General features: G+C 48.2%; 3 protein-coding genes and 1 non-coding gene across 4 annotated transcripts; 1 reads left to right on the forward strand and 3 right to left on the reverse strand.

Moving 5' to 3' along the window:
• Positions 1–6,232: 6,232 nt before the first annotated feature.
• Positions 6,233–6,314, reverse strand: MYCFIDRAFT_t41. The gene has a single exon. It is a non-coding gene; the product is annotated as a tRNA-Arg (tRNA).
• Positions 6,315–11,033: 4,719 nt separating this feature from the next.
• MYCFIDRAFT_203687 (uncharacterized protein) lies at positions 11,034–11,805 on the reverse strand. The gene has a single exon (XM_007928578.1). The coding sequence runs from the start codon at positions 11,548–11,550 to the stop codon at positions 11,068–11,070; it is 483 nt and encodes a 160-aa protein (XP_007926769.1). The 5' UTR covers positions 11,551–11,805; the 3' UTR covers positions 11,034–11,067.
• Positions 11,806–12,060: 255 nt separating this feature from the next.
• Positions 12,061–17,709, reverse strand: MYCFIDRAFT_207841 (uncharacterized protein; the record flags this gene model as incomplete). The annotated part of the gene is made up of 41 exons (XM_007928579.1): positions 12,061–12,201; positions 12,230–12,306; positions 12,335–12,474; positions 12,501–12,623; positions 12,657–12,754; positions 12,784–12,857; positions 12,885–12,896; positions 12,931–12,938; positions 12,977–13,047; positions 13,076–13,085; positions 13,114–13,121; positions 13,156–13,317; positions 13,361–13,435; positions 13,478–13,533; positions 13,565–13,623; positions 13,654–13,723; positions 13,755–13,772; positions 13,818–14,073; positions 14,103–14,387; positions 14,452–14,465; positions 14,494–14,518; positions 14,545–14,769; positions 14,799–15,062; positions 15,098–15,193; positions 15,233–15,271; positions 15,312–15,320; positions 15,344–15,534; positions 15,567–15,715; positions 15,739–15,972; positions 16,014–16,128; positions 16,155–16,214; positions 16,250–16,431; positions 16,456–16,630; positions 16,673–16,880; positions 16,908–16,923; positions 17,016–17,068; positions 17,094–17,281; positions 17,342–17,516; positions 17,541–17,568; positions 17,602–17,627; positions 17,672–17,709. 41 exons carry the CDS (start codon positions 17,707–17,709, stop codon positions 12,156–12,158), a joined length of 4,158 nt encoding a protein of 1,385 aa, XP_007926770.1. The 3' UTR covers positions 12,061–12,155.
• Positions 17,710–17,731: 22 nt separating this feature from the next.
• MYCFIDRAFT_175017 (uncharacterized protein) lies at positions 17,732–21,128 on the forward strand (the record flags this gene model as incomplete). Its single annotated transcript, XM_007928580.1, has 19 exons — positions 17,732–17,816; positions 17,855–17,931; positions 17,959–18,348; positions 18,381–18,454; positions 18,484–19,128; positions 19,178–19,438; positions 19,467–19,534; positions 19,557–19,591; positions 19,618–19,633; positions 19,666–19,932; positions 19,960–20,149; positions 20,179–20,205; positions 20,232–20,424; positions 20,458–20,511; positions 20,537–20,562; positions 20,588–20,637; positions 20,669–20,896; positions 20,925–21,081; positions 21,110–21,128. 19 exons carry the CDS (start codon positions 17,732–17,734, stop codon positions 21,126–21,128), a joined length of 2,862 nt encoding a protein of 953 aa, XP_007926771.1.
• Positions 21,129–21,131: the final 3 nt, after the last annotated feature.

A 21,131-nucleotide genomic window follows, 5' to 3' on the forward strand; every position in this document is an offset into this window, starting at 1 on the left:
TAATCAATTTAGATTGCCGCCCGCAGTCTAAACAAACTAGGCCTATTACGCTCGACGATAGCTAGGAACAGGATACGATAGCTAATATCGGTAATGTAGACGACAATAGTTAGCCGCGTCGAGCCCCTAGTAGAATAGCGCTTTAGAAGTATATATAGCGACTAGATACAATAGACGCCGAGCGCGAGTCGTTGTTTAAGTATCTAACTAAGTAGAATCTTTAGTATAAGGGACCTCCTTGCAAGCTAAAGAACGTAGATAGAGACCGTCGCCTTATTAACTACTTCCTATGCTATCTATTAATACCTAACAAGCCTAAACACTAGGAGTACCTACGCCTAAAGGTTTAGATGCATTATCCTTTCTGCGAGGTACTACAATGCTCGGTAGAGAGCCTATACCAATTCCCTAAAGAGCCTGAGATTGAGTTTACTTCTTAGGCTATAGCCGAACAATATTGCCGTTAGAACTATATCGATAAACATAGCTACTCCCTACATCCTTACGATTACCTCTAAGACATTAATCGTAACGATAATAATTAGTTTATCGATCTAGAACTACAGAATCTTAGTAAGCCTACTAATTTTGATGCTCTATACGGACTAGACCCTAATCCTAGCATTCGTAATAAAGATCCCGATAATATTAGTAACCGCGAAGTTAATAGAGCCGCCTACTAGGAGCTACGTATCGCTAAATACATAGAAAACTATCCGGATATCTACGACACTTCTTAGGACTAGTACTAAGCTAAGAAAGAGGCATACGGTACTATTAATATAGAAGTTATGTCTTAGTCTACCCGATAGTTTAATAAGCTTAACCGATACTAGCGACAAGGCTTTAATATAGTTATTAACTACTTTTATTAGCTCCTCTAGTTTAGAGATAGGACTGTTAATTAGCCTCCTCCGTAGCTACTAGTCAATGTCGACGGAGCCGGTAGAACTAGAAAGTCCTTCTTAATTTAAATAATGTGTGCCCGACTCTAGAGTATAGCTAAGGACTCTAGGTACCTAGGAGGCAATCCGATACTTCGTACTGCTCCTACTAGCACCGCCGCGAGCAATATTAATAGGTCTACTCTTTACTCGGCATTTAAGCTGCTAGTTAAAGGCGCCTTAAACGACCTCTAAGGTGCTCGCTTAACCCGAATACAGAATTTCCTTCGTAACGTTTAGTATCTTATTATTAATAAAAAGTCTATAATCGGTTTAAAGCTGCTATAGATGCTTAATTAGCGCCTACGCTAATGCTTCTTAGTCAACTAGGATATACCGTTTAGTAGCTTAAGTATTATTATCTTCGGCGACTTTTGTTAGCTCGTACTAGTATTCGCCTAGCTACTATTCCAGTCTCGGCCTAAAGGCGCTAAGAATATCGCCGGCTAAGCGATATACTACGCTTTTAGTACTACGCTAGTCCTTAAAGCAAACATGAGGCAGGAGGGTAGTAATCCGGACTAGGTCGCCTTTCGTAATACTCTCGTAGCTATCCGGAGTAGCGACGTCGGCCTCAATTATTAGTAGACTCTTATATAACGCTTAACTAGTGTCCTAAGTATCGACGAGATCTCGTCTTTCGACGATACTATCTGCATCTACTTTATAAACGCCGATGTAAATAAGCTAAACTACTAGCGGCTCCGTAATATCGGCAACCCCGTCCTTCTAATCCCTGCTTCTTATAACCGTCCCGATGTCTCGACAGTCGGTTCTAAGAACGTTTATAATCTTAAGAACGAGCTTAAAGTCTCTATTAGTTGTAAGGTTATGCTCCTTACTAATTTATAGACCGAATTTGGCCTCGTTAATAGTTATTAGGGGATTCTCTACGATATCGTCTAGTCGCCCGATACTACTAGAAAGAACCTGCGCTAAGAGCTACCTCGCTGTCTCCTTATCGCTTTCTCTAGGTTAAAGGACGGCGCCCCTAGGCTATTCCGTATCGGCAATCGAATAGTTCTACCTATCTTCTATATACGCCGCGCGGTAGATAGTATAGAGAGCGATTAGCGGGAACAGTTTCTACTTACTGTCTCCTATGCTTTAATAGTATATAAGGCTTAGGGTATAACGCTAAACCGCGCTGTCGTTAAGCTAGGTCCCGAGTTCTTATCTAGTTTAACCTATATTGCGTTCTTACGAGTAAAAGAGTTCCGTAGATTAATAATCGAGGGAGCTTTCGACTACGACTGCCTCTAGAACGAGCTTACTAAGGGCGCTATTCCTCGTATAAGAGTAGTAGATAAACTACGACGCCGCAACTAGTATTTACCTAACCCTCCTATATCGCTATAGCCTAGCTCTCGTTTCTTCGACTTTAGCGGCTTCTCTAACGCTCTCCTATATAGTCTTAGTCTTAGTAGCAACAACTAACGCTAGATTACTTCGGATTCTCGCGATAACGAGACGGAGGGCTTTGAATTAGCTTCTAGTTACGTCTACCTACTATCTAACGTTAGCCCTAAGCCGTTGCCGCTATATAGGGCGAATTACGTCCGTAGTTATTACTAAGAGGCTCTCGAGAACCGTCGCTTTGTCTATAACCTGCAGTATTATAAGCAACGTCTTTAGTAGCAGTTATATACTACTAATCTAGCAATATTGCCCCCTAACGGCGCTACGGGCGAGCCTTCTGCCCGCGTCGTCGCTATACCGCTTATACTTATACCTAGACGCGCGGCAGACCTTAATAACGATAAATTAGTAGATCTTACTAATCGCCGCGCGAAAGATAAACTAGCACTTTCTAATACCGACCTAGACAATCGCTTAAAGGATGTTATTGCTCTCGCTATATCCTTCTATTGCTAACTCTACCGTTCTAGCATCTTCCGCGATCCGGAAGTAGAAGCTATACTATAGGATATATTTAGAACCGAGGCGCTTTATCCTACTAAGCGCGATTCTACTATTAATCGCAAGGAGTGTCTTTAGACTATATAGAAGTATCCCGTCGACTATCCGATATATTACATTACCGATCTTGCTATAGAATTTAGTAAAGAGGCAGTCTACGGTAATTATCCTCTAAGCGTTAACCCGAATATGCAGTTCCCTTTTAAGAAGCGAGGGATCCTTCCTATATTACTAAGGTCGTATATACGCATAGCTCTATATCCGGAAGAGGATAACTTAGACTACTACCTTGCCTAGTATATAGCAGAAGACATCGACTAACTCGTACGCCTTAATGCCTACCTACTTCTAGGTTATTAGTTTATTACGCCTATATACGGAGACTAAGAATCGGTGTAGTATGTAGAGACTGTAAATAGTATAGAATATAGCATCGATATATTCCGTATAGCCGTTAAAGTAATCGCAGACTTTGACTTCCCGATAGTATCTAATAACAAGCCTATTTCTTCTAAGTAGTAGGATGCTTATAAGACTAAACATACGCGAGTCTAGCACTAGCCTAATACTAATATACTACTTGTATACCTTCTTAAACTCGGGTTTATAGAGATTAGGCGTGTTTCCGCTATATACTTTTCTACGTTATACTTTATCGCTAGACTAATTGATCCCGTTAATAGTATTGTCTAGACGTAGAACACATAGGGTAGCATTAATAGCAAGCGTACAATTAGTCCTTTTAGAGGCCGGTTTATTACCGCCCTTACTAATCTCCTATCTTGCTTTCCGTATACATAGAATACTCGTTAGCTAAAGCTAGCTACCTAGACTTATATTAAGACTGCTAATAATGCAGTTATATAGCAGCCTAATCCCTATAGCTGCGGGCCTCTAGTTATAGAGTATATTATCTTCTATCTTGCTAGTAAACAAATTCTTGCCTATACTTAGGATCTCTATCCGTACTATTAGGGTCTCCGACGTCGATACCTTTAGGTTATCTACGACTAAATCGATAATAAGGCCTATGTCTACGCTCGGTCTGCTTAGAGCAGACAGCTACTAGAACCTAAGGCCTTTATAACCGCTTTCTAGGAAGCTATTCGCGATAAGTATACTAGAGCCGAGGCCGACCGATATGTAGCCTACGAGGCGTAACAGCGCTAGCGAGAAGCTATACTCGAGTATAAGCGCTAGGAAGCCCTTACTGCCTTCTAACGCTAGCATGCCGCTAATATATAAGCGGGTCTAGTAGCCGTTAATCTAACTGTGTAGGCTCTAATCGATCTAGCTACTCTAATAGGTTCGCTAGACTTCCTAGACAGCGATAAAGTACAAGACTTTAGGAGCGATAAATAGAAGAATTAGTTTAAACATTTAATATAGGTTGCCCTAAATTCCTTCTTTATTATAACTTTTACTTAGGCTACCTACTATAGAGCCGTAAGCACAGATCGCGATTATAAGCGGCTTGCCGCTTATAGTCGTAATCGCTTACGCCGATTATGCAGGTAGTACGACGCTTACTAATACGCCCGTTTAGCCTAAGTTGCTCTATAGATACTAATAGCTTTACTAACACGCCTTTTTAGCCTAAGTTACTCTATAGATACTAATAGCTTGCCTTCTCGCTAGCAAAAGTAATTAATACGATAACGACGGCGCTATACTATTAGCTCGGCGGAGTGCGAAAGCTTCGCTCGCACTTAGTAGGCACGCGCAGCCGCCTACAAGCACATTTTAGCCGGTGTTTTCTGGATTTACGGAGCACTGGAAGCAATTCGTTCGGACGCTGGCGTTTATGAGGTGGCAGATCTGATACCCTGAGCACACCAGAGTACCGTACATCAGCCATACCCATAATATCTTTGAAGCAATTCGTAGGGCACGCGTGAAACCCTGTCTGCGAGGCTTGGCGCGGATGGATCAACGATGCAACTTCTCTTTCCTTCTGCATCTTCTTGCTGAACATCACAATGAGTACACAGGATAAAGGCCTTGACGGAGCCCCAGCTTAGGACCGAATGGATTGTCAATACAATACTTCGTCTTGGTCTGGGCCCTACACAGGATGTTTTGTGGCTCCGATTATGCCACCACGCGCCTCAGGATGGCAAAGACTTCGAACAGCTCCATTATGCAAGCCTGAGCACTTCTCACTTCCTCGCTCGGCATGTACAGACCGAAAAATACTTGAGCGGCAATCCCCTCTATGAAGATGAGGCTGCGCGTGCTCGCGTCCGTGAGATCGAGCGGATGCCGATTCAGGCACAGTCCTGGTTTAAGAAGTGGCTGGGTAGTAGCCCACGGACCGAAGATGCGAAAGAGCTGCGGTAAGTGATGATATCTTCTGCACTGGGTACACTCGATTGTATTGTGCAAAGCAAAAATCTCCTCGCAGCCCGCCCGTCCGGACCTCTGGATTTTATGGTTCACGGATCGACTCTTGGTCTTTGAAGTTTGCACCCATACCATGCTCGCACAATTCTCGCATTGCAGAATTGCTCGCCAGGAGCGCTTATGGTGGCAGTAAATGCGTGTTTTGTGGAAGCGTTGACCGCTCACGAAGAAACTTCCCTAAAGTCCCGGAAAGCACGCTGTCTTGATCGAACTCGGGTGGGAACACAGGCAATCCTGCAACGGAGCTACTGATCGAGCAAGCTCGGTGAACAGCGACAAGAGGGTCTTGGGGCTCACTAGTCCACTCGGTGTGCTCCTCTCAGCTCCATGGACTACGCCATCGTCTCAAGGCCTGGATATTCGTACTTCCGTAAGATTTCTGGAGCCTGGCCAGGTGATGCAGCAAGGACTGGCCACAGATCCTCACGATGGCTCTTGATCCCATAATCTTCCTTCGACCTGATCACAAAGCCAGCACGTTCAGACTTCTTGTACACTGATGTCCTCATCCACCCTCGTGAGTGTTCTCTGAATCTATGCAATACGCTGTTCAGGGCAATCTGCCCGATCTGGACGGACTTGGCCTGATTGCCGCAGTTGAAACAGCTGAAATGCGACCTTGGGAATGCTGTCGTGTCATCCGTATCTTCAACGTGGAGGACTTTTGATCATGTTGAGAAAACTCGCTAAATTTTGAGCATAGGCGCGACGACATTGATCGAGCCACGAAGTAATGAGACCTTCGGATGCATCGTAGAATGAAAGTCGTAAGACTGGAGGGGACGGGGCATAGAACGTCTTTCAACTTCTGATTATGAGAAACTGTAAGGCAAATTTGAACATAGAGGGCCAAAAAAAATTTAATTGACAAGCCTAACGACGGATCAACTACTCTCACAAGACTTCATCCCAAGTTGCCAGTCCCAGGAAACTTCCCAGCTTACAATCAAAAAGCAAAAAGATCGTGACCGACGCAGGGCTCGAACCTGCAACCTCTTGATCACGCAAGGAATCGTAGTCAAGCACTCTACTTTGTGGGAGTTAGCAGTGTGAAGTGCAGGTTTTGATGAGGATAGACTAACCCATTGAGCCAGCCGGCCTGAAATCAACTGAGTTGATTGGCTGGTTGGGAGACCGAAAATATTGAATATATACATCAGCTAAGCTTGGCGCTGATAGGGCAGGGCTGTTACCCTGCGACTGAGGGACCGTTTCGCGATTTCTCGGGGGCGGGCCGAAGTGGAAAAGTGCCATCAGGCCCTGTTCTCTTTCGTAATATATAGCATATTAGTCGAGATTAATGAGGTCGATTTAACCAGCGCATATTGTCTATATTATTAATGAGAACAAGACTAGTTTTTAAGCTTTCTAGCCCTTAGCGGCGGCACTAACCTTAGTTAGTAGTGCGCGTATAGAAGGTGTCCATTTCTATGCTCTTTTAATGGTCCATTTGTATAGCAACGATGGCTCCAAAGTCGTCTAATAAGAAGAAGGTGTCTACGAAGAATAAATATAGCTCTCCGAATAGCGCGTCGAAGAAGCGTAAGCGCTCGTCTACTACGAAGAAGAAGGCCCCGAATACGACGCGTAAAAAGGCGGTGCTATAGCGCAATAACAATATGCGAATATTAGTCCGTTTAGGCGAGTTGGTAAAGGAGTTAAAGGACGAGAAGAAGATAATAGAAGCTAATAGATTTAAAGATAAACACCTAGGCGACTGTGCGAGGACCCTTACTACCGAGTTTGGTATTCTTATCGACTTCCGCGCGGTCGCAAACTAGGTAAAGGAGTTGAAGAAGCGCTATAAGAGGTACAAGGTCTATTGTAGACACTTAAGCGGTTAGACCTTCCTCGAAGGTAAGGCGCTAACTAGTATGCTCGAGAAGGAGGCAGAGCACTTTAAGAGGTATAAGAAATGTAGGCCATTCGAGCGCAAGTTGCCGCTATTATATAATGTCTATAAATACGTATAGAAGGACAATTTAGCGACTAGTGAGATAGCGAAGGAGGCAGCTAAGCTTAAGAAGGAGGCGGATACGGACGAGGCGGCGGAGGCTTACGGCATAGTCGTCGTCTCGAGTAATAGCGGCTCTAGATCTAATAAGGATAGTAATAATAGCGGCGGCGCTTCTAATAGTAAGGATAGCGGAAGCGATAGATCTAATGTCGAGAGTAGTATAGAAACTACGGATAATAAGAAGCAGGCGGCTATACGAGCGAAGTTAGTATAGAGACTCGCAGAAGCCGCTACTATGCGCGAGTCTTCTACTACCGCCGCCTCGTCGTCGAAGTTAGAGAGTGTTACGAGGAAGCGCACCTACCGCAAAGAGGTCGTAACTAAGGTTAAAGAGACCGCGTCTTCTAAGGCTTAGAGTGATACAGTTAATCTTAAGCGCGCTATCGAGTTGTATAGAATAGTACGCTCTCGAGTATAGGAACCGCCGCAGAGCGAGCGTATAGTTGCGTTAACTCGACTAAAGTTGTTTACGGCGTACGAGAAGCTAGTGAATACGGACAAATACGTAATTAGAACGCAGGTTCTAGCTAGCAAGATAAACTGTAAGGATGTTATTGCCTTTAACGATACAGATTAGAGCTTTGTCGAGTATTAGTTGGACGAGAAGTTGCGTAAAGAAAGGAACAAGAAGGAAGAGCGAGAGGCAATAGCGGCTCCCTAAAGCTAGTATATTCTACGCCCATCTGCAACGCCTTCGTATAGAAGCTCGTCGTCGCAATACTACTTAACACTAACACCTTAGTATAGTTATTATAGTTAGCAGGAGTCGCAAGGGTACTACTCTAGACCGCTATTACCTAGTATGCAACGATTTAGCTAGTATAGTTGATATTCGTAGTGTATTATAACACTGAACCTGCTGCAGTATTTAGGATTTAGCGCTAGGCTTAGCGGGGTTGTTATATTTGTCGGCAGAGTATAGTAGATAGGTCCGATAATACTAGTGGGATTTCAAGCTATTCCGAAGTCTTAGTTTTAGTAGAGGTTTGGTGAGCTTCTCGATTACATGCATAGCTTAGCATCGAGCTAGTATTTTCGCGCTTTGTTAGTATCTCCAACCCTACCTCGAGTCTAATTATTAGAGAATACGACCCCGCCTAATTATTAAATTCTTTCTATCAACAAACTATTAAAATGCGTGTGCGTATCGAATAGTAGTCTTAGCGGGGATTATAGCCAGTTTCCCTATACTAAATCGACCAAAATCTAAGCATTATAATACTAGGCAGTATACCGGTGCATCTAAGGAATTCGCGTAACAAATCCGAAGGTTATAACAACTTCTTCTACCTATAACGACCCCCTTTAACGGACAATCGCATAGTACTGCTGCTACATTGCCTTAGCGACCCTATTACGGAAGGCCTCTATCTCATAGTCGGCTCTATACCTATATGCGTTGTCTATACGAGCGTTACTATCGTCCGGCTTCCAATTCTAGCGCTCTGTTAAGCAGTGCTGTCCGTTCTTGTTTATGAAGTTATAAAGGACAATTAAAGCATTAACAAAGCGAGCATTTATATAGATCTTATAGCCTGCGTTTGGACCGTCTTTAAGGATAGTCTAGCGCATCTTCAAGATGCTAAATATGCGCTTAATAACGTTGCGATACTAAGCATAGCGGAGGTTGAACAGCTCTTCCTTCGTACGAGGCTTCGTCTGCGTAGTATTAAACTCTCGAAGGTAATACCGTATCTTTAGATAAGGCACGAGAATACGGCGATTGTTCTTCGAATAGCCGCTATCTGCGAGATAATAGCGGCCTTTAGGTATATAGAAGCTTTTGCTTACTGCTAGGTCTATTACCTCGATATCGTTTGCTAACCCTTCGTAACTAGCGAGGACATAGACGAAGTTTATCTCGAAGTCGTACACCGCTAACACGTTCTAAGACACGCCGCCCTTGCGATTACAATAGTTGTCTAGATTCACGTTCTTCGGTTTAATAGGCACGTAAGAGCCATCTAGCGTACCGAGACAACTAGCAAAGAATAGCTAGAATTTAGTATCGTCGCAATACTAAGGCGGCGGCGTTAAGGTCTCGTCCGGCAGGTAGATAAGGTCGCTGTAACAACAACACAGTAACCGCGTTACTCGATTAATAGCCTTACTAACCGCGCTCGTCGACAACTAATAGATACGGCGCAACTGGCGATAAGTCGTCCGGTGCGCGTAATAATCTAAGAATATTACTACCGCTATTTCCGGCTTTACCTTGCCTCTGCTACTAAGCCCCTTATCTACTAGATAATCGACTAACTTGCGCAGAACAGGTTGCCGCAGTCGAGTCGTCGCTAGACTATATTCTTCCGGTCTAAATAGACACTTATTTGTCAACTTCTTGCCTCGCTATAGATCTACTAACGCAGTCGCCTTGCCGACCGGTCTTCGTCGTTCCTTCGCCGCAATACGATCGCTCCGCCGCACCTACGAAATAGCTATCTTCTGCACTATTATCGCCTCTACCGAGTCCTTAATAACCGCCGTAACCGTCTCGTTAAATAGGCGCTCGAGAAACAGCGACTCTTCGTCTATATACCTCCCTATATACTACGGCGACTACGCGTCTCGAAATCGCGACTTAGGCGCGTTAAGAGCTTCTAATAGCTACTATACTACTTTCGGAAGGTCTATAGGTGCTAAGCTAGTAGCAACCCCTAGCAAAAGTGTACTGCAATACGCCTGGAGCGTATTACGATTCTGCTAGTTAACTCTGCTTAATCCTGCTATTAAAATGCGCCTATACCTACTAGAAGTAGGCAGCGAGCAGCGAGATTAGGTAGCTTAGAGTTAATACTATATTATCTATAAGAACAGCTATATTAAGCATATTAATGGACGATAATATGCTATATATTACGAAAGAGAACAGGGCCTCAATGTAGGCCTATTCTTCGACCCGACGAACTAAACTGCCGAGACGAGATAGGCTCTATTTGGTCTAATTTTTAGACACGTAGGCTATATTTGACCTTACACGCCCTGGGATGTGTGGATGGCTGTGCGGGTCTAATTTTAGTAATAAGGAGGTCTATCCTAGTATAAGTTTCATTGTTGGTTCGAGGGTGAAGTGTTGTTTGCCTGATAAATACGAGTACGAATAGTGCTTGCGGTCGCGTCTTTCTAACGTGAGTACTCAATACAACCTGACCTCTCCAGTCGTCAACTAGCAAGACCACAATGCCGTCGATACTTGTCTACGCTACTACCATTATCGCTCTCGCATCAACCATTTCGGCAACGATTGGTGGCATTCGATGTACTTGCACAGATATCAAAGCTTGTAAAGCGAAGGGAGCTTGGGGATGTACAGCGATTACAGATGACGGCGGACAGACAGCAACACAGCCAAACTGCGTCGTTCAGAGTCCACAATGTCGTGCCGCGTGCGACAACACAGGATTTACCTACAAGAAGTTCCAGTGAGTAGCGTACTTTCGCATTTTCGACCAGTTTTTGATGTGATATGCCAGGTCCACGGACACGCAGTGCGTGTGTAGCCAGCACGACGGGAGCTATGACCAAGATTGTTGAAGAGATGCGAAGTTCGTCTCAAGGAGGAGCAGTGAGTTCTGTGGTGACAGTGAAATACATGTGTGGAACTACCCGCAGAGGAGGCGGCAGGAACGGGGGCCTCGGACATGCAGGAGATCCACATAGAACTTCCGCTTTTCAATGGAACAACAAAGCAACAACAATTCATCACATAACAGCACAAACATGTCCAAACGATCTTCCGCTGACCATGACACACGCCTCGAAGCAACCTTCTTGGCCCTCCCACTAGAGCTCCGCGAAGAGATATATCGATTTGTGTACGGCGCCCTTCCTGAGCCACCAGTGCACCCATACGATGACTTTCCGCCAAATTTCGACTTCGAACAATCGCTCGCCCTTCCGCTCCTCAATCGCCAGACACGCCTCGAGGTGCAGACGCTCTTGAAGAGAGAGTATCCTCCCGTAACGTTCTACTTCGACGACGTCCCCACACTCTGCGACTGGCGCCAAGAGCTCATACGCCAACGATGTCATAAAGATGCCCGCTTCCTTCTTCGAAGCAGGACCGACGCCCGTTCTCAACACCCACGAGGAAACATGGTCCAGGCAGACATTGAAGAGGTGATAGAAGACCAGCCTGGGTTCGAGGCTGTATGGAGTGGGTCCTTTGGCTACTACAGCTGGGATCAGCAAGAGCTTGATCTGTATATTGCCTACAAACATTCCCGCATTGAAGAGCCCAAGCGGGGAGAGCACAAGCAATGTCATTCGGAGAGGCAAGATTGCATCCCATTTCTCGAAGCAGCATACCCGGCCTTGCACAACTCACTACGTCTAAAAGGTTTTGCCTGGCAGCATATCGAGTTCCACGAAGACCTTGGGCCTCAAGACTATGCCGGAGGGCTGATTCTGGAGGGCAAGCTCTGTGACCTCAGGCTTGATGGCTACAATATTCATCGCGGTCGTTTCCGGCTGGCTGCTCATCTTGGTGAGGTAGAGTGGGATGCTGATACTGGGACCGATGATTCGGAAGAGTCCGGCGAGCTCACTACAGAGGAGGAGAACAGTGAAGAGGACAACACCGAAGCAGATGACGGCTCTTGAGTAAGAAGCTTTCTGCGCTCTTCGCGTCGTGGAGCACAGATTTGGGTAGCTGCAACCTCTCGGAGCAAGCCAAGTGATAGTGTGCTTGAATCTCACCCGGATACACAACTCTCTCCACCTCTCTTCAAGATCCCAGAGTCCGCGGCAGTTGATGCATTCGAGCCATCTTCCACCAGAGCACGAAACTCGGAAGCAAGTCAAGTGATTCCCATCTGCGTTACACCTCGGAAGCAGATTGCCTTCCGATGCTTTATGCGACTAAGCTGCTCTCATCCGTAATGACAGACCTGATGATCCGATGGGGTCAAGAGCGCACTTGGGTGTTCCACTGCTGGTTGCTCACTTGTCGAACTGGCTGACACCGCCATCACCATGTTTCGCTGCGAGCGCCCGCCACCAGAGCCCAAGTATGAGGCCGACCTAGAGAAGCTGGGACTCCGCCTCAAACGAGAAGTACCAATTCGTTAACATCGAAACCGGAGCTGTCTTCGACTTTTATCATACCGACAACGATCAAGCCAGTGAGCTTCGGAGAGAGGCATTCTACACTGCCGCCCGAGTGAAAATCGCTGAGGTCTTGCGCGAGCGCTATGGAATCCAGGAGTTATGTCCACATGATTCCGAGCTGCTGAAGTGAACCGAGCCGCTGAAGTGAATGGCAGTCTCTCGCGTACACCAATTTCGCCGAGAGCGGTTTGGAATTCTACCTGGAGTGGTCAACCTAAACGCAACTGCTCCTGATGGAAAGCTTCATTCATTCTCCGATTCACTCGCCGTTTCCTCCTCGTTGAGATAGCGTTTTGGCAACCAATAGCCGTGCCCAGATTTCTTCAAACATGGCATCACCGGGTATACTGCATCCGGATCTCTTTTCTCATGTGTTCAAGCAACTGTCACATTGTCTCCTTTCTCCTGAGTACAGCGGACAACCAGAAATCGTGCTTGTAGCCCTCGACTCGAGTCAGGATCAACTATGTGTCAAAGATCGGCCATCCCACATGGTCGCCACACTTTGCCCGTTATCAACAGCAGCAGTCAAGGAACCCAGCGGACTAAAGCAGCTGCCAGATAAGGATACGTAAGCGAGGACATCCATTGCGATATGATACCGGATGCTGATCGAAGGACACCTCTTCAACTGGGTCAGCGATGTCCAAGATGCTCTCATCATGATGTCGCGGAGTGTCACTAGCCGTCGACTGACAATAGATCAGCCAAAGCACACACCATCAATTCTGATATTTCAGTCTCGATTCTATGAGGTCAAACATGTCGTCTTCAATCAAAGAGAAGGATATCGAGGTCAAGGACATCAATACCAAAAATGCTGACGCAGCACTCAGCTTCCTCCACCATGAATGCGATGTGCCTGGGATCACAGCGGAATACGAGAAGCGACTGGTCCGCAAGACTGACCTCATAATCATGCCGCTCATATAGTGCTGCTATTGCCTACAATACCTCGACAAGACACTCATCAATGATGCCAACGTCATGGGCTTGCAAGAGAACGCCGGCATGACAAAATCTCAATTCAGTAACCTTGGCTCTGATCTTCTACGTCTCTTACCTTGCCTTCGAGTTTCCTCACGCATACGGCATGCAACATTTACTGACAGCGAAATATCTTGGAACGATGGTCTTCCTCTAGGGCGTTAACAAGCGCCTGCAAGGTCACAACCCGAGTTCTGCTCAGAGTCTTCGAAACATCCGTGACAGCTAGCCTCATTATCATTACTAGCATGTGTTACAAACGACACGAACAACCTCTACGAGTCGGAATCGGGTATTTCGGAACTGGAATAGGCACAATCTTTGGCAGCCTGATATCATTCGGCTTCCAACACGTCAAGAACTAAACCTTCTACAGCTGGCAAATCATATTCCTAACCGTCGTTCGGCCTCGTAACCTGTATTCTCGACATCCTAACATTCTTCTTTCCCCAAGTCATCCCGCCTAACCCACAAAGAAACAACTCTGCGCCATTCAGCGCCTGCCTCCGTGAAAAAAAGAAAACAAACATTTCAAACTCTCCCAGCTCATCGAATGCTTCGCCGTGGCTTCTCTTCCTCGTCGTACATGCAACAGCAAGTTCGGTCCCTACCTTAATGGTATTATCAACAATTTCCAATCCACAATCATCAAAAACATTTCGGTCAAGATTCCAAAGCCACTGCACTGCACTCCTGTCCATCGTCACAATCGCTTGTGCCACATACGTATCTTGCTGGAACATCCAACATGCGTTGAATCCAAGTCATCCTCCTCATTCTCGGTGGTGACAACAAAGCTGGAAAATTTCGCGGAAATGTACTTGATGGATGGCATTGGATCTGGTTTTCTTCTGGGGTCGAAGTGAGCCATGCCGGTCACATGAAAAAGGTCACGAGGAAGGTTCAGCTTTGCTTTGTTATTGGTTTCTGTCTTGGGAATATCACGGCGAAGGGTTCTCTGAATTCTCTCCCGGCTAAGGTAAGGATTATCGTAAGCTGTGGTGCTCCTGTTGTTTGAGGCGGATCATGTTAAAGAGAATCTTTGAAGATAAGAAGAAATTGAATGCATACGCTCCCAACATTTCCTGGCAGAGCGTAACCTCGCTCTTCCACTCCTCGATCCGGGTGACCGCAACTCCTCACGCCGCATTGCAATGAGGCCACAAAAAAGCGCCATCGTGAACGGGTAAGAGGCGGGAGACTACACCAGTTGGGCGACATTCTACCAGCTCCCACAGTTCTGTTGGTTTCTGTATCGTACGGTGGACACGCACTGGATCGAGCAAGAATTCTGTGTCCGCCTCCCCGACCCGTGGCACGCAAAGCTTTTCTGCCACCCTTACGAGGTCCCTGGCGGAGTACGAAACTACGACGCCATCCGCACGATGTCTCGGCTGAACGTCAACAAAGCGGTCCACCGAGGCGACCACGGCATGCCCCTTTCGAGTAGATATGAGGGAGGCGTCGTTGGTGAGAGCGATGTTGAGTTTAGGGATGTGGCGGATTGGAAGAACATGGAGTTCAGATATCGATTGTGATGGGAGAGGGAGGTTTGGGGGCGAGGGCGAGGGCGAGGCTCAAGACCACGCTTTCGACTTCCATAGCCCACGAGAAGCGGAAGATTTGGCGGTTGAAGTGGAGGACTTGGATGTTCACGATCATGATGGATTGCATTCAGCGTTCTGGAAGTTCACGTTAGTGCTTGACGATGCAAGACTTAGCTCGATTGATCTCGCTAGCAACGAGGATGCCGATGATACTGAGTAGGGATGACGGAATTGTTAGTGGAGTGGTGGTGGCGGACCCGGTGTTTCTGAGAGAGGATCAATTCTTTACAGGTACGAAGTTCGACCGTTGGGCTCTTACAGGATACGATCGCGCCCGCCGTACACTTCGAGAAACACACCGCCGATTAGGCTCGAGCAACTCACGCCGAGCGCCTATTGCTATTGAACTCCGTTACCGGGGCAGCAGCGGTGGTCCTTCAGCTCGATCGATGGTCGGCAAGTCGTAGATCGTAATGTAATCTTGCGCATCTACCATCAACGTAGAGCGAGCATTGCTGCCAAAGCCGGCTATCTGCCCCGGGCTCGTGATGCACAACTCCACCGTACAGTTGCAACAATGAATGGTGGCCGTCCCAGTCTCGAGCACCTTCAGGGGCGCATAATGCTACTGAAGCTCACAGCGTGGTCAGCAGCCGTGAAGCACAACTCCGCCGCATAGTTCGAGCGCTGGTCGACAGCAGGGTGGTCTCGAGCATTCAACGTGAAGAGCATATTGGTATCGTAATCACGACCTCCTCGTCCCCTTGGGCTCCTGCAGTACTCCTCCTCTGGTCAGCATTCAGCCTGCCACGCATGATACCCAGCTCCACTTTCCAGTTCAAGCAACGGTTGAAAGTTGTTGGTCTTGTTTCCAACTTGCCCTCGCTCTTTAGCCGCAGCTTGGTACCGCAGAAATCTTTCGGGATGTCGAGCTTGCGCTGCTCCCCCTTAGCTGCAGCGGACTTCCAGGTCTCAAGCTCTCGCAGCTTCTTCTTCTGTACCGGTAGTGGTAGCGTGAGCAGGTATTTGTCTTTTTGTATCGTACCTGGGCTCGTCGTGCGTGTCTTCCCTCAACGCCAGTCGAACCTATGCCGCGCGCCATCTTCTCGACCTCGTTTTCCTCGGTGGTGCAGTCGAAGTTGACCTGCTTCAGGTAGAATTTCGTATTCTTGAAGGGCGGCTTGTTTGAGAGCTCGCGTGGCTGCTTTTTGTCGACGTGGCTATCACGCCCACGCGGGAGTTGTGCAGTAGTTCAGTCTCAAATGGATCGACGTTGAGCGCGTATTGCTAGATCTCCCATCCCTTATTCCGAGCCGCAAAACGATGAGCCAAAGATTATGGTTCATTTGGAACCGAGCGAGACTTTGAGAACGCGTGCGGAAAGATCTGGAGATCGCTGCTCGCTGCTCTTGCAAGAAGTCGGGCATTCTTGTGTGGTCTCCCTCCCTGCCCCTTATCGTGATAGTGGTCTCTAGGTCTGGTTTCGACCGATGCGGAGAGCACTCTGGACATCACCACCTCTCGGAACCCTTCGATGCGGCTGCGTGTAGGCCTGTGTCGACGCCGTGAGATGCGAACAATCCCTCGCCCCAGAAGGGATTTGCTGCCCAGTTTGACCTTCTCAGCTCACCTCGAGCGTGTTCTTGGACTCCAGCGATCCCGAGGTGTCGAAGTGTATCATTGAGAAGCCAGCTCTTGTTCGCCTTGTATCAACAGCTTGACGATAAATAACCCTGCAAAGGCACTTCTTCGATCCTGCCGATTCCGCAGCTCGTAGCATCGATATTGATCCTATACAGTCCCGCAATGACAAAAGTGTCCAAGGAACGCATCGTTGTAGCTTCCTCTCCTGTCACACCTCCACAACAACCCCAAACGGTCTCGCCACACCATTTCCTCCACTCAAGTGAAGTGAAGTGAAGTGTAGTGACACCGCCGTTGCCTACCCGCAGCCTGATGACGAAACCACAACATCATCACCTGATTGAGGCCCGTGCTCAGCGTCTACAAAAGCCCCTTCTTCCGCTCTTTTCCTTCCTTTCCCTTTTCTTCTTCATAATTATTTTTTTATGTGTGAAGTGCCAGGACGGCTTTCGAGCCGATCGAGCTGGTCTCGATGCTTGGTGCTTTGCGCTCCATCTCTCACTCAGTTTTTGGAACCTTCACATCTTTTCATCAATGTTGCTGGCCTCGTGGGCCCGCTGCTTGGAGAAGAGTGTCGTTGTCATATCGCTGCCGCCGCCCTCGAGAGTAGGTGGGTGGGTGCTGTGTGGGAGGGGGGCTTGTGCGTGTGGGTTTGAGGGATCTGCTGGCGATGCTTGTCTTGAGTAGATGTTGCTGGAGTCTTCGCTGACCTGGTAGGCCGTAATGTCGTCGCACGCGTTAAAGGAAGGCCAGTGCTATCATTGTGGAACCTGGTCGTGGGAACGGCATATCAGGAGATGGTGAACAGTCACAGGTGCGAGCATCACATCAGCGCCATCGTCCATCGTTCTTCCTTGCGTCGCAGCAGCTGGTGGATGCTTAAAGAGTCTGCGAGAAGCGTGCGCCATCACCAGACGCCGCCCGTCAACAAGCTCCGCCATTGAACTTCTTCGCCATGTTCTTTCCTACCCAGTCGCTGTCCAAGTCTTGACCTGAGCTCACTTCTCACAAGGACTTTCGACCAAAACACCTGATTGCCAGCCACCATTCGCGGCCCTCGCGTTTGTTTACAGGCCGCATTCGAAGGGCAGAGGCGCGACAGCACGAAGACTCCTTTGGATGAGTTGCTACGATACATTCAGATTCAGATTTCTCGGTACATGATCCGCTCACAGCCACTTGATTCAACACGGACGACCCACCCGCCCACACTTCCATTCGCTCTGGAAGGCGAGACCTCGAACCGTGAACGACCGCTTTCACCGCCCGATTCCTCGACGTAGGCTCGAGAGCTTCCGAGACGATACGACAGCAGCCTGCAGAGAAGAAGCACATGGCGAGTTCGTTGAGGTTGGAAGATGTGCGACCGCCGACAGAGCCTTGAAAGCGCTCGGCGCTGAAGACGATGGATGACGGTGCGATGGCAGTTCATGCGGACAGTACCATATCACATCACTTGGACTGGAGAAAACGCAAGCAGGAATCAGATTTGACGCCCACAGAAGCTAATGTGGCCGAAGCGAGAGAAAGAAAGGACGTCGGATGGAAAGAATTCGTCCAGAGACGTGACTTCAGCAGCGCGAGCTTTCGACAATTCCAGGAACTTCATTCAAAAGAATCGAGGACATTGATGCTCTCACACATCTTCTTTTCCATCCGCAAGATTGAGTCGGCGACGATGCTCCTGGCGATCCGATCTGCGGTGGAAAGCAGGCATGGTTGTGTATGTATGACTGGATCCGGTAATCGAAGCACCCGGCGCAGCCAATACAGAGCCGTACAATACGATGCGGCATGCCAATGTTACAGTGCGTCAAAACGAGGGGACGCAATCCCCGAAGCAAGGACATCGCTGCTCGCGGTCGTCAACTCGTCGGGTTCATGTGGTACGTATGTACAAGCCAGTTCAAAGCCGACTTGGCACATGCCTGCATTTGACGTGCCCATCGGGAGGGAACCCCCAGCCTTGTTGCTCCTCACTTATCGGCATCCTCGGTCCATGCCGAAGTCAGTTGATTTCAAGGTACAGCCTCTTTCACGATCCGAGGGACCGATCGAGCGGTAGATTGTGGGTGAAATATTGCACCTCCGCGCCCCCTGAAAGAAATCGCATGCATGGCCTCGGCACCAAGATCTGCTTCTTGAACGGGGCAGCCAATGATGGATCATGGATAGCGTCTTGTGGTGCCGCCATCATGCTGGAGTCTCTTTGCGGTGTTCCCTGCTCATCAGATAAGCTCTTCGATGCCATCTCATCTCATCAGTTCTTCATGCAGGGGTCTAGAAGATGCACGGACAGCGACAGTCGCACTTCCGTGATCCCCGACGTGGTGGAAACCCTCCTTCCTACACCTACATACATACACACTCGCTGCCACCATCTCATCAATTCATTCTTCACGCTACCTGATCTCCGCGGCCTGACATACATCTGCATCCGCACGGCGCATCCCAATGCCCATCGCAGAGCTGATCTCGGGACAGCGGAATCCTCGGCACCGAGAGATGCAGCCAGACATGGAAGTGCCTATGAAGATGAGGCTGGGATCATATTCTAGTCGTTGAGGAACAACACTGACCTGGTTGGTCGTCATTGCATGAAGAAGCAGGGTCGGCATTCGGTTGTCTCAGCCTTGTGAACTTATCGTGTTCAGGCGAAGATCGATCGAGTGTGGGAATCGAGATCACGAGAAGCCTGCATCTGCCGAAGCAGGGGTATCCATCATGATTCGAGGTCAGATTCACGATGTCCAACATGGACTGTCGCATCGTGGTTGGTTGCGAAAGCGCTGTCATCATCATCATCCATCAAGAAGGTTTCAGCTTGGAGTTGTTGCCAACGACATGGCTTTCATCATGGATGTCCTGTATTCTGAGCGGCAGAGATTGCAACAGGGACTCGATGATGTTTGACCGGTACAACCCAGTGGACAGCAGCGAGCATTTTAGAATATCCAGCGGGAGTGATCCGACGACATGCCGCAGCTGCGAACGAATTGCCGCCTCAGGGGCTCAATGGGGTGAATATCTCCGGGCAGTCTTGCAGAAGATCCTCCATCTCGGTTCGGTTCGAGATGTCGAAAAGGTGCTTGAGTTTGGATTTTCGGGGGCCAGGGCAATCAGATGATGCGGCAACACGTAAAAGGCGCGGAAGTCGAACCGCACTTGATTCTCCGGTGGCTTCGTCAACTCCTCTCTTCGAGTCTCAAGCCTAGCGGGCAGCTTCTGGAGCATATGGACTCTTTCGTCATGCTTCAACCCTTCAGAGCACTTGTGATTGAAGTTTCCTTGGATTTGCGATGCCATATGAGACGTGGTGAAGATCTTCCAGTGGCGCGCACAAACGTCGACGACGACTCAAGTGACAGACCAGTGTGCTGCTCATGAGCGCTCCATTCCACTTCTCTGCAAAGTCAACCCCTCATAAACACTTCCACGTCAAGCGCGGAAAGAGCGCAGGATCTTGGCGAGTACTTCCATACCCGCTCCCTGAAGTCCAAGGAGCAAACGGGGCGGGGCCTAGTACTCGATTCGTCACCAGATCCGAAAACGGAATTTGCAGGATCCGCAAATCTTCCGTGCGATAGTCTTCCTTCAGCGTCCAGAGCCTGATTGCTCGTCGCCTCTCGGAAACGTAATTTTGACCTCGTTTGCAGTGAGGATGAGTCGCGTCGTAGAGACATCTGATCTCGAGACCGCAAATGCAAATTGTCTCATTATACGAAGGAAGAAGTGTTGTCAAAGTCTCGAACTGTGCTGGTGTTCGGGTGATGATCTCCAGGCGAAGTTGGTGTACAGTAAGAGATTTCTTGCCTCATGCAATCGATGTTTCTTCCTTGGAGGGTTGATGAGTGTTTGCATCTTTCGGGGTTGCTTGTCTTCGTAGAATACATGCGAGCCGCTCGACAGTGTTCACAAGCCGTGTGGTGAACAATGCCCGGTGGCGATGTGTCTGGGGTCAGTAGAACATACTTATCTCGCCTGGCAAGGAGTTTGGCATTGGCACACATGTTGAGAGCCGCGGGAGATATGATTGTGAGAGAGAGAGGTATGTCAAGTGAGGCTCGTGCTCATTTTAGAGACCTAAGTTGTTGCAGTAATGTCCCCGCTTGCAAAGTCCCAACTTCGAGAATTAATATGCAGCTTGCCATCTACAGGATTCTCTGAGTATATGGTCAATCATCTATACGCTTACACCACCTCGCCAAGCCATGCAGACTGCGTCCAGATCGCCGTTTCCTGCCCCTACTGTCTGTCCGTGAAGAGCAGTTCGCCATCATCCAGGTGTATGGCTCCACTCTTACGACTTTATGCAAGCACCTCATGTATGCTATGCTATGCACGACATGCGAGCATGCTACCTGCTGCCATCACGAATCCGCCATGGTGAAGGCAAGTCGTCTGGGGATGCGAGGAGACGTCTGCACAACGACACGTATGGAATGGCCGAGACCGAGGCCCTGCTACGGGCCTTCTTCCCTGTATGGTATATCTCTCGCGGCTTGAACGGGTCGTCTGCGCGTACGTGGCTGCGAAAGTGTAGCAGAGGTCCCATGACCT

This window comes from Pseudocercospora fijiensis (assembly GCF_000340215.1).
Source record: "Pseudocercospora fijiensis CIRAD86 unplaced genomic scaffold MYCFIscaffold_4, whole genome shotgun sequence".
Classification (NCBI taxonomy): Eukaryota; Fungi; Ascomycota; class Dothideomycetes; order Mycosphaerellales; family Mycosphaerellaceae; genus Pseudocercospora; species Pseudocercospora fijiensis.

Excerpts from the sequence above, each read along its gene's own strand:
- MYCFIDRAFT_203687 (XM_007928578.1), bottom strand. The coding sequence starts at position 11,550 with ATGACATTGCTTGTGCTCTCCCCGCTTGGGCTCTTCAATGCGGGAATG.